Genomic DNA, 12,902 nt, shown 5'->3' with positions numbered 1-12,902 from the left:
CATAATTTTCCTTCCCTGATGGACTCCATGGCAGATGGAGTTCCCAGACATCGGTCAAGAGTTGGCTAGTTACGGATCACAGTCTCTGGCTGTGAGCTTAAACTTATGGGAATGGCATCCTATAGCATTGGAGAGGGTGGTGTTAACCCACACGTAGGTTGCCATGGAGTCCACCAGGAAAGAAAAATTACGGTAAGTATTAGGTTAGGTATTTTGTTAAAAATAAAAAATAAATAAAAAAATGAAATGTATGCACCTTTCTATTATATGATCAATTAAATCAGCTAAAAACCAAACTGCATAAGTCAGTCACCCACAGCATTGTTTGGACTGTTAGTTTATTGTTGTGGACTGACAAACTGGCTTATATGGCTTCTACATCCTACATTAATAATTTGCGCAGTACAAATCAAAAGGATGTTGTATTTCTGTAGTCTTGTATATGAAAGGAAAGAACAGTGGTGACGAGTAGGTGGAACACTTATGAGCTGTGAGAAGGCGGGGAGCAACAATATTAATCCTATATAGTTGCTGAAAGTGAGAAAGGGAACCACAGTTTCTTCTTCCTCTTGTGAAATATATAGTACATGCTTGCTTGAGTTACAGAGACTCATTTACATCAGCAACAGCCAAGATGGACCATATGCAGCAACCCATGGGCTATCCAGTCTTCTGGACAAACCAAGCTCAAAGACCACCAGTTTTGACCCATGCATCCATGTACCCACCACCTCTACCACCTTTTCCAGACTTCAGGAAGAAGAGGCGCAAAGATGGAACTTGCTTGTATCTCTTCATCGTTTTTCTTCTGGTTCTCCTGGCATTGGTTGGAGTGGGTATAGGTACTTATAAAATAATGGAGCTGCAGAAGGAACTTGATCGAGTCAAAGAGGTACAACATGCTTTATTTTATTTTTAATTGTTTGTGGGAAATATGGTATATGTGTTGGATAGCATGTTCCTCAATACGTTTAAAATGCATATAACACAAGAAAATTCATTTAACTTGCTCTGAATGTAGATCATTTTAATGGGGAACTCCATCTAAGGTAGGCAAGTGTATTACGTTTCCCTAGTCTCCTAGGGCTGATATTATTAATCTAATAAACTGTGCAAATTTGAAATGAAAGCAAATAATTTTTAGGATCTGGTTTCCGTGGGCTAATGAAATGGGCTTTATTTTCCACTGAATGTCATTCATTGTTATTGTGATTTTGTGCTCTTATGTTACAGGTTTGCATTAGATAAGATTTATCTTATGAAGCTTTAACACAAGGATAAGGAACTTTATTTTAACCATGTAACTATAATTTTAAAATCTTTGAAATAACCAAGCTTTTTTTTTTGTTAAATAAAGACCCTCATCCAGTTGTGTTAGCTTTTCTGAATTGACACTGGTGTCTGTTTAAATTGTAAATGTCTCTCTCTTCATTGAGATTTTTGCATATTCATTTTCTAGTCACACCTGTTGATGGTAGTTTTTTTCATGGCTTGTGAAGTCCTCTGCAGTGCCAACAGACTTGTCTGAAGTACCTATGAATTTATGAGGACTAGGGGTCTTAGGTGATTCTAACGGTAGCACTGCTGTTGAGTCTGTCTAGATGATATTGTCCTGCAGTCCAATAGTTATTATAGATATTTACAATTATCTCCATGGAGTTAGTGTTATGGTTAACAAATATCTTGAGGTTAGTGCTAAAGCCAACAATCCTTGAGTAGTGGAACCTCGGATTAAAAGCATAATCCATGCTTGTAATCAAAAGTACTTGCGAGTTTCCCCATTGAAATCAATGGAAACGAAGATAATTTGTTCCGCATTGACTTCAATGGCATGCAATACTGCATGTGGCCAGAGGTGGGGGGTGCCGGAGAGCCTCGGAAACACACATAAAGGCTTGAGGACATTTCCATGCATTTCCGTACAGGGCCGATCAGCTCCGGTCGACGAAGCTCAGCACCGCTCGGCTCCAGTGCCCCCCACCTCAGGCCAAGCGTGGTACTGCATACTGCTTTGGCTAGAATCCTGCTCGTTTTGCGAGACAACACTCGCAAACCGAGTTAGGATCTTAAAAAATACAGTGCTCGTATTGCGAAATGCTCATTAACCGCGGTACTCGCAATCCGAGGTTCCACTCTATATCATTGACACGCATATTTTGATTACCATGAACAATTATTACCTTAAATGCGATAATTGAATAATTACAGTGTATAGTTAAGGTGTGGTGTTCAATAGACACGTGCACACTGAAATATTTAATTTCGGAATTTAGTTTTCATCCGAAAATTTTTATTTATTTAGTTACTCCCGAAATTAGTTTTTGTTTCAGTAAAACATGCATTTGTCAGAAAATCCGAATTAATTAAGGTTGAATCTGTCATTTGAAGGCTTATGGTGTCTGTCGAATGTTCTAAGAAGATTCGACGAAGCAGCTAAACTGTACGACGCCGCGATCGTACATTTCCGGTCGAATGCTCCGCCTACAAGCTATAGTATAATTCTAATGTTGTATGACTAGTAATAATTATATTTATTAATTATTATTACTAGGCAACCAACATTAGAATTCTTCTATAGCCTATGGGCAGAGCTTTTTACCATAAATGTCCGCTCGCGGCGATCGTATGTCTTTAGCTGATTTGTCGAATCTTCATGTCTCTATAATGTCTAATCTTTTCTCTCTATGTCAAATCTTCATGTCTCTATAATGTTGAATCTTTTTAATCTTGGACTAATAGAGTAAGGTTAGGCACCTTGAACCGCAGGTTCGATGGACACAGATCGCTATTGTTACCGTCACATCGATTCTTCTACCTATATATATAATAACAAAAAGAAAATAAAGCATTTTTTAAGTCGGATTTCGGATTCTGCACGTTCGTTAACGTTTGTTAAAACGAACGCGAAAATCCCAGAAATTTGGATGAAAATGCATTCGGACGAAAACTAATGCACATGTGTACAACATGTCTGGATGGTGATACTTTAAAGGCCTGTACACACGATCGGATTTTCAGACGGGAATTGTGTGATGGCAGGCTTTTGTAGGAAAATCCGACCATTTGTATGACAATTGTTGTCGGATTTTCCGACATCAAATGTGTGCTTTAAAAATTTCCGACAACAAATATGTGTTGTCGGATTATCCGATCGTGTGTACAAAAATCCAAAGTACAAACACGCATGCTCAGAAGCAATGCTAACCATAACACAACATTAGCAGAAGTTGCCCAAAGGTTGGTGCTAAAGAGCTGAAAAAACACGTAGTTTAGTGTTTGTTGGCCAACAATTCTTTGCGTTTGTATGCAAGACAAGTTCATGGCCAACGCCCTTCGGACAAAAGTCCTACGCTTTGTCTGCGGAAAATCCAATCGTGTGTACCAGGCTTTAGTGTTGCACATGTAGTTTACAGAAGATAGGATTTTTATAATAAATGTGCAAAAATTCAGCAAGAAAAATGGCAAGGAGCAAAATTCTAAGAGCAAGGTGATGTATATAATACAAATATGTAAATAAAGAAATGAATAAGTACAGTTAACATTCCCCATGAGGGGTCATTTATTATTATTTTTAGCCATGTTCCTGTTATTTTAAGATCTCTCCAGCTCCTGTTGGAGAAAAAGAATGTTTTTTAGGACAAATAATGATCATTATTGATTAGTGATTGGAGTCTATTATGGACCATGGTGCTTTTTCTACCATAACACAATGGGGTTGATTTACTAAAACTGGAGAGTGCCAAATCTGGTGCAGCTCTGCATGGTAGCTCCTCAACCTCTAACTTCAGCTTGTTTAATTAAGCTTTCACAAAAAGATCAACCTCAATGAGACCCTACACTAGGGATGGCCAACCTTGGAACCCCATATGTTTTGGAACTACATTTCCTATGATGCTCATGCACTGCAGTGTAATTGAGCATCATGGGAAATGTAGCTCCAAAACATCTGGGGTGCCAAGGTTCGCCATCACTGCCCTACCCCATGCTCACCTTCTTCAGATTCTCCCAATCTACCATTACAAAGAGTTTGCTTAAAGTATACCTGCCGCAGCTCGCCTTCTTCTTCTGAAAATGCTAGATGATTGGCTGTGTCTGACTTCAATAAGTCACAGAATGGTTCAGTAGCGAAAGGTCTTTGCATTTTTGTTCTCAGTTTGTGTCTCTAATATGAATGAATGAATGAATGACTTGTATAGCGCAACGCATGCAAACTGAATCGCCTCTGGGCGCTTTTTCCAGCCAGTATCTGCTTGGCTGGTGCGGTCATTTTTACCCCGTAGGATCATGACACAATAGGGACACACAGTCATACACACATACACATACATATATACTGGGCCAATTTGGACGAGATCCAATTTACCTACCAGCATGTCTTTGGAGTATGATTGAGAAAAAAGTCAGCAATGGAAACCTTCATATATTTGTAATGCAACCTTGTGTTAATTGTCAGATGATTTAAATTGCTTGATGAACTCTTGCAAACAGTTTAACTAGCTATTAGTAGTCACTTGTTCTCTTGGGTTGAAGGGATTCTGGAGCATATGCAAGCTGCTTCTTTAGTTAGAACTGAATAAGCTGCTTTGATAAGCTGCAAAAAGTCTTCAGCATTAGATGTCTTTCACATGGGCACCTCCGCTAAACGGAATCCACTCCTGCAGTCCGGCTCCTCTCTCGAGTACACGCACAAAATACACTTAAAAAAAAAAAGAAAAAAAAAAAAAAACGGAATCCGCTTGCTCTGCTGATCCCTGCTGAGCAGGCGGATGACAGGTCCATGTCTGCTCCGTTATGCAGAGCGGACACAAACCTGTTCTACTCTACTCTGTAGGGCAATCAGATGGAAATGAACCATCTTTCTGTTTCTATCCGATGCCATCTAATCTGCCAGACAGATTATAATAGAACTGCCAGTACCACTAGGCATACTAGGCAACCGCCTAGGGTGCATTGCTGCCTAGGGGTGCTCGGTCACTGGTGTTCCCACTCTCTTCTCTCTGCAACATGCAACTAAGTCTCAGCATCAGTAGGCAGCCACCGCTCCATTCGCACATAGTGTCAGAGGCGCAGTGGCGACGGAGGACTGTGTCCCGACTCCCAAATGAATGGAAGCAAGAAAACATTCATTGATGGGCACTAGTAGGCTGCATTAATAGGCGCTGGTGAGGCTGCATTGAATGGCGCTTTCAGGCTGCATTTAATGGGCGCAGCTGAGGCTTCATTTGATGGGCGCTGGTGAGGCTGCATTGATGGGCGCTGGAGAGGCTACATTTGATGGGCGCTGGTGAGGCTACATTGATGGGCACTGGTGAGGCTGAGTTGATGGGCGCTGGTAGGCTGCATTGATGGGCACTGGTGAGGCTGCATTAATTGGCGCTTGCAGGCTCCATTGAATAGGCGCAGGTGAGGCTGCATTTGATGGGCGCTGATGAGGCTGCATTTCATGGGCGCTTCATTAAAAAGGTGGGCTATACATGGGCAGGGCAAAGGGGGTGGAGTCAGGGTGTGTGTGGCAAAATTAGGTTTCGCCTAGGGTGTCAAAAATCCTTGCACCAGCCCTGAGGACCGCCATCCATCTGTTTATGGCGGCGGGTGCCAATGGACATGTGTCCGCTGACATCTGCTGCTCCATAGAAGAGACTGGAGGGTCCAATCAGGTCTGCATGATTGGACAGTACATTTGAAAGGGGCCTATCAGAACAAATGCAACTGAATGTAATTAACTACTACTAGCTATACAATGATCTGGAAAAATGAGAGCCTATACGAACAGTTTATTTACTTATCATAAGATTTAAATCATAAAGGTGAGGAGAAGCCCTGGAGTGAAATATTCTGCACCTTAGGGAGTTTGTCATGTTGGAGGGCCAGTGTAGTGTGGCATAAATTATATAATGTAGATTTGGTTTCTAAAGGCTCATACACACGGTAGGACATCCAACAAAATTTCCCTTGGATTTTTGTCCTAATTGATTTGTCCGGCCACACCCATAGCATACACACAGTCAGACTTTTCTGCAAACTTTTCTAAAAGTTTCCTAACATCACAGGTTTTTTTTTGGTCTTTTCTGCTCTTTACCGCCACCCTTTGGTTAACTTCTGCTATTGTTTGTTGCTTTTAACATTGGTTTTCAGCATTTGTATTTGCACTTTGTCCAAAAGTTGGTTGGATTGCTGTACACACAGTCACACAAAGCACCATCGGACTTTTGTTGCCGAAAAGTTGGTCCGTTTGCAGACCCAACTTTTTGTTGGATGAAACCCGAAAAAGTTGGTCCGATGGAGCGTACACACAGTCAGACAAATTAGAAAACTTGCAGATTTTGAAGTTGGTTGGCCAAAAGTCCTACCGTGTGTACAGGGCTTTATTCATAGCTGGACTGCAATGAAACACAACATACCTTGAAGTATACTAATCCACATTTATGAGTGTAAGCAAATCTTTACTAAGCATAACTAAAAAGTACGTTTTACACATTGGTCCTTTAGCTATTCCAGTAGAGCACTGCAAGCCAAGTATAGACAATAATTTCCCCTAAAATGCAATACGTGGTCCTGGGATTTCCCCTGTGTGGTCATGTTTGGAGATTTACTAAATGGGTGCCCACAATCTGGTGCAGCTGTGCATAGTAACCAATCAGCTTCTAACTTGTACCATACAATTTTCTTATTAAATTTTCTTTAGATTTACCTTCAACTATGAGGGCCTGCCTGATTGCATACAAATTGATCTCATGTTATATGGTTTTGGTAAATCTAAAGGAAAGTTGTACAAGAAAATTGTATAATGTATGGCCAGCCTAAGTATTGACAATGAAACCTGGATGCTGATTGGGTACTATGCACCGCTCCACCAGTTTTAGTAAATCTCCCCCATTATGTAGAAGGCCTAACTAACCTATTGATCTCATATACATTTAAAAGATATGTAACTAAATTAAACCTATTGTACTTTCTTTTCTCCCTAGTCTGGTGATGCTGCCTCAATGCTGAGTCCTTCCACAGAGAAGTTAATAGGTGAGATATTCCAGTGTATAAACTTTGAGCCGCTACTGGTAATCTAATACAAACACCTTTAGGTAGATTCAGGTAGAGTTAGGTTGACTTATCAGTAGATAAGTCGACCTAACTCAGAATCTACGCCCCACGTATGTTTAAGCGTATGCTCAAACAGAGATATGCTTAAACATAACTAAGATAAGACGGCTTGCGCTGTCCTATCTTAGGTTGCAATTTTTCGGATGGCCGCTAGGTGGCGCTTCCATTGCGGTCGGCGTAGAATATGTAAATGAGTGGATACGCCGATTCACGAACGTACGCCCGGCCGCCGCAGTAGTTTTACGCCGCTTCCGTAAGGCATTAGCAGGCCTAAAGTTATTCCACCTATTAGGTGGAATAACAATGTTAAAGTATGGCCGCCGTTCCCGCCGCGAGATTCTAATTTTTTACGCCGTTTGCGTAAGTCGTCTGCGAATCGGGATTTACGTCGTTTACATCCACGTCGAAATCAATAGGCCCGTGCGGTGTACGTAGCCGCAATGCACACTGGGAAATGTAGGCGCCCGGTGCATGCGCACTTTAAAAAACGTGAGGTCAAGCCTCATTGGCATTAAACACGCCCCCCCAACACATTTGAATTAGGCGCCCTTACACCCGCCGATTCAGGCTACGCCGACGTAACTTAGCAGGCAAGTACATTGTGAATCATGTACTTGCCTCGCTAACTTAGGGCGGCGTAGCTTAAATTCCTTAAGCTACGCTGCCGCAAAGTTACGGCGATCTTACTGAATCTACCCACTTGTTCCTTTCAAGACTGAACATTGCTGTTCCTCTTTCTGTAGGGGGAACCCCGGAGAAAAAATTAAGCAGACAAGCTGCCCATGTAACAGGTAAATTATGTTTTTTTTTTCAATGTAATTTAAGTACAGTAAAACCTTGGATTGCAAGTATAATTTGTTCCGGAAGCATACTTGTAATCCAAAGTACTTGTATATCAAAGCGCATTTTCCCATAAGAAATGTATATAGTCCATATAAAAAGATTATAGCAATGTGATAAGTTGTGTAACTATAAAATGTCCATCCACAAATGTCAGCCTCCCCAAAGGGATTAGAAGCAAAATCCAGCAGGAGCTACAGAGCATAAAAGAGAAGAGCAGCGCCTCTAATTGTAGAAATATGGGGCCAGATCCACAAAAACCTGGCGTAACTTAAAAAATCCCATTTAAGTTACACTGCCTTAAAATTTCTACCTAAGTGCCCGATCCACAAAGCACTTTTCTAGAAATTTCAGGCTGTGTAACTAAAATTCCGCCGGCGCAAGGCGTTCCTATTCAAATGGGGCGAGTCCCATTCAAATGAGGCACGCTCCCGCACCGGCCGTACTGCGCATGCGCGTGGGTACCTACCGGAGCATGATGGGACGGTGATGCCTATATAAATGGGATGCAAGGCGCGCTTCCATCATTACAGCGACAAGAGACGACGAGGCAACATCGGAAGAGGGGAGAAGAACAGAAGAGAAGACCCTGACGTCACAGAAGACCGCGCCGGCTGCCTGTTAGAATTTGAGCTAACACACAAAGATAGCAGGCAGCCAGCGCTGAAGAAGAAGGCACCGGACATCTGCAGAAGAACCGGGGTTCGCCGAGTCAACAGCGGAAGAGGTGAGAAGATGGAAGAAGACCCTCGGAGTCCGGAGAAGCCCCCCCCGGAGAGCGGAAGAAGAAACCCCCCCCGGAGAGTGGAAGAAGACCCCCGGAGAGTGGAAGAAGAAGCCCCCCCTGGTAATAGAGCTAATAAAGAAGACAGGGGGGGCCTCCGGAGCAGAATAATAAATTATTTTAAAAACCCTTGTGTTGTGTGTTTAATAACTTTTACTTTTTGCCTACAGGTGAATGGATAGGGGTACGATGTACCCCATATCCATTCACTTAGGGTGGGGGGCCGGTATCTGGGGGCCCCCTTATTTGAGGGGACTCCCAGATTCCTATAAGCACCCCGCCCGCAGACCCCGACAACCAATGGCAAGGGTTGTCGGGAAGAGGTCCTGTCCTCATCAACATGGGGACAGGGTGCTCTGGGGTGGGGGGGCCCACAGTGCGCCCCCCTGCCCCAGAGCACCCAACCCCCCCATGTTGAGGGCATGCGGCCTGGCACGGCTCAGGAGGGGGGGGGGCGCTCGCTCGTCCCCACTCCTTTCCTGACCGGCCGGGTAGCGTGCTTTGGATACGGGTCTGGTATGGATTGTAGGGGGACCCCCTACGTCGATTTTTCGGCGTAGGGGGGTCTCCTTACAACCCATACCAGACCTAAGGGCCTGGTATGCTCCTGGGGGGGAACCCATGCCGGTTTTGTTTTTACAAATTGCCGTGGAGTTCTCCCTCGGGAATGCATACCAAATGCCGTCGCTGGAATGGGCTTTTACATGGTGTGACTAGTTTACACTTTGTAACATCAGCCCTAGTTTTACACTTGCAAACTAAAACTTACGGCGACAAAACTAAGCTGGAAAGCTTTGTGGATCGCCTTAAGTGCTAATTTGCATACTAGAAACGGCATTTCGACTCGAAATGCCCCCAGCGGCGGATGCGGTACTGCATCCTAAGATTCGGCAGTGTAATTCAATTACACATGCCGGATCTTCTGCCTAACTTTGGAAAACTGCTTCTGTGGATCAGTTCCAAAGTTAGGACAAGGGATACGATGGAGTAACAGCAGTTACTCCGCCGTATCTCTTTTGAGGATCTGGCCCATGGTTACATTTAAAGGGGTTGTAGGTACAATTTTTTTCCCCCTAAATAGCTTCCTTTACCTTAGTGCAGTCCTCCTTCACTTACCTCATCCTTCCATTTTGCTTTTAAATGTCCTTATTTCTTCTGAGAAATACTCACTTCCTGTTCTTCTGTCGGTAACTACACACAGAAATGCAAGGTTTACTCCCTGGTGTGGAGTGTCATGCTCTCCCCCTCCCTTGGACTACAGGAGAGTCAGGACGCAGACTAACACACAGCTCCTTTCTCTATCTGCAACGTAGAGAGCGTCCTGACTCTCCCGTAGTCCAAGGGAGGGGGCGAGCACGACACTCCACACCAGGGAGAAAGCCTTGCATTACTGTGTGGAGTTACAGACAGAAGAACAGGAAGTGAGGATTTCTCAGAAGAAATAAGGACATTTAAAAGCAAAATGGAAGGATGAGGTAAGTGAAGGAGGACTGCACTAAGGTAAAGGAAGCTATTTAGGAAAAAAAAATTGTACCTTTACAACCCCTTTAATGAAGGTACAACATTTAGCAACTCACGTGGTTGATGATTAAAAGAGGCACATCTACGTATGCAGGCATTTCGGGTAAAGCAATCCACATAGACCTTCCCCCGCACCGCCGTCTCTCACCGCTGTCAGTCTGCAAATGTGACCGGAAAGACTTCCCTGCAGTAGAGCGATCCAAAAGCAAGGCTTGAACCGCTCGTGGAAGGGATGACATCAATGGCGGTGTGGAGAATGGTCTTTGTGGACAGCTTTACCCTAGATGCCTGCATACTTAGATGTGCCTGTTTTAATCATCAACCATGTGAGTTTCTAAATGTTGTACCTTCATTAAATGTAACCATAGTGCTACACTTCGAGCCCATTCACACAGGGGCAACACAACTTCCAGCACGACTTTGGGAGGCAACTTGGACACGACTTGAGTATGAATCATCAGGCAACTTACAAGGCAACTTCAAGTCGCCTCTAGGAAAGGAGGCTTTCCAGTGGCCAATCAAACAACAATCAGCTCTGTGGGAGGGAGGGGTTTCCTGAGAAATGTATGTTATCTTCCTGTATTGTTGCTTCAGTTGTGAATGCAGTATACTTTAACTGTAAAAAAAAGAATGTGGTGTCATACACCAGACTGTGCCATTGTGATAAGGCTGTATAAATCTGAGGGCTCAGTGGTCAGAAATATAATTATTTTGGCAGGTATAAAAACACTCTAATCTTCTGTGTTTCAAGAGGAGGTCCGTCCTAAAAAAAAAAAAAAAAAAAAAAATAGCCGAAAAGGCTATCCTGTTACTAGGATCTCCTAATCTGCCACTTCCTTGTCCGCGGTGGTCTTCTTTCTTCTCCTCCTCGTGCTGCCTCCTGGTAAATGGGGAGCGGTGTCTTCTGGGACCTTGTGTGTGTCCCAGGAGACATTCGCCCACTCACATAGCGCCAAGTGGCTCGTGCATGCGACGCAACGCTTCACTTCCTGATTTCCTCACCGAGGATGGCGGCGGGGCAGCTGAGACCTGAGCGATTTCTCGGCTTCGGCTGCCGGCATCGCTGGCACCCTGGACAGGTAAGTGTCCTTATTAAAAATCAGCAGCTACAGTGTTTGTGGCCGCTGACTTTTAATTATTATTTTTTTTTACGCCGGACCTCCGCTTTAACTTTATGGCTAGCATTCTGCTTTAAAGGCTTTGGTTTAGGTCAGACTATAACTTATGATGTAAAGTAAAATGTATAGGTTATCATTTATTAACTATTTATTTTAAATTTCAGCAAAAAAGTGTTCGAATTTGCCTTTAGATTGGGAAGACAGTAAAGGACGGGCTTTTACTAATGGCATTCAGTACAAGAACAGAGGATTAGTGGTGAATGAAACTGGACTACACTTCTTATATTCTTCCATCTACTTTAGACATACAGAATGCCCTAAAGATACTTTGGAACTGACACATATTGTCTACAAAAAATCATCCCGATATCCAGGTGTGATGAAACTCATGGAAAGTACAGAACAGCTCATCTGCAAGTCGCATTACACTTGGTCAAGACACAGTTACCTTGGCGCAGTATTTAACCTCACTCGTGCTGATGTCTTGTATGTCAATGTTTCTGACGTCGTACTAGTCAGTACTGATGAAGAAAAATCTTTTTTTGGCCTTTACAAACTATGAAGATCTATCTGGTCTTACAATAGACTCTATGACAACAGTTTTTGAAGGTAACATCCAGCTAACTCATTCCCTGTATATGGGAAATTGTTTATACCACTTGAGGTATGCAGTAGCATTTCTCAATCTGATTATCTTCCCTGTTGGCAGATGACTTACAAGATGTTTTTAGTTTCCATGTTTTAATGGAACAAAAGATCGAATTTTGTTGGAAAACAAATTCAACTTTTTGATTAACAGCACTTTACCTATCAAAAATGTAACTTTTGAATTTGACTACAAAAAATATCCAAGAAAACCAGGAAATAAGGATATAAATAAAGTTTGGCTGATGGACAGTTGATCTGAAATATACCTTTGTGATTATTACATAAATTGCATCTATTTTAAAAATTGCGCTCCAATATTGACTTTCATTATATATCTTCTCAAATGCCATATAGCAGGGGTCTCCATTATAAACAAAGGGCCAGTTTATTGTCCTTCAGACTCTTGGAGGGCCAGACTTTGGCAAGCGGGGGGGGGGGGGGGGTGGAAATTCTCCTGGCATCAGCTAAATTTAACATATGGTATTAGGGGGAGCAATAGTGCCCCATCGTCTGTATCATAGGGAGGAATAGTGCCCCATTAGTGGTGTCAGTGGGAGAAATGGTGCTCCACTGTCAGATGTCAGAATAGTGTCTCGTATCAGTGGGAGGGATACTGCTCCAAGGCCCGGATAAAGCCAAGCAAAGGGCCGCATCTGGCCCTTGGGCCGCAGTTTGGAGACCACTGCCATATAGGTATGTAAAAGAAGTTTCATTGTTATGGTACTAATTTATCCAAGCACCGTAATAGTCCCATCTCCTTTTTCTTGATTCTAAAAGAAGACTTGAACAAAGGAGTAAGGCCTCGTACACACAACTCGACGGGCGAGACACATCGTTTTGCTCGTCGAGTTCCTTGTGAAGCCGGCGAGAAACTCGACATGCCAATTTTCTCC

General features: G+C 43.1%; 1 protein-coding gene across 1 annotated transcript; it reads left to right on the top strand.

The window, feature by feature from the left end:
• Window positions 1-538: 538 nt before the first annotated feature.
• Window positions 539-12,404, top strand: FASLG (Fas ligand). The gene is made up of 4 exons (XM_040358614.1): window positions 539-892; window positions 6,969-7,017; window positions 7,842-7,889; window positions 11,526-12,404. The coding sequence occupies exons 1-4, from the start codon at window positions 635-637 to the stop codon at window positions 11,921-11,923; spliced, it is 753 nt and encodes a 250-aa protein (XP_040214548.1). The 5' UTR covers window positions 539-634; the 3' UTR covers window positions 11,924-12,404.
• Window positions 12,405-12,902: the final 498 nt, after the last annotated feature.

The sequence above is a fragment of the Rana temporaria genome, chromosome 7 (assembly GCF_905171775.1).
Source record: "Rana temporaria chromosome 7, aRanTem1.1, whole genome shotgun sequence".
Lineage (NCBI taxonomy): Eukaryota > Metazoa > Chordata > Amphibia > Anura > Ranidae > Rana > Rana temporaria.
The sequence above is the reverse complement of the archived record's forward strand: the minus strand, read 5'-3'. Positions and strand labels throughout refer to the sequence as shown.

Coding starts and splice junctions, on each gene's coding strand:
- FASLG (XM_040358614.1), top strand. CDS start 635: ATGGACCATATGCAGCAACCCATGGGCTATCCAGTCTTCTGGACAAAC. Junction 7,018..7,841: donor TTCCACAGAGAAGTTAATAG/GTGAGATATTCC, acceptor CTCTTTCTGTAG/GGGGAACCCCGGAGAAAAAA. Junction 7,890..11,525: donor ACAAGCTGCCCATGTAACAG/GTAAATTATGTT, acceptor TTTAAATTTCAG/CAAAAAAGTGTTCGAATTTG.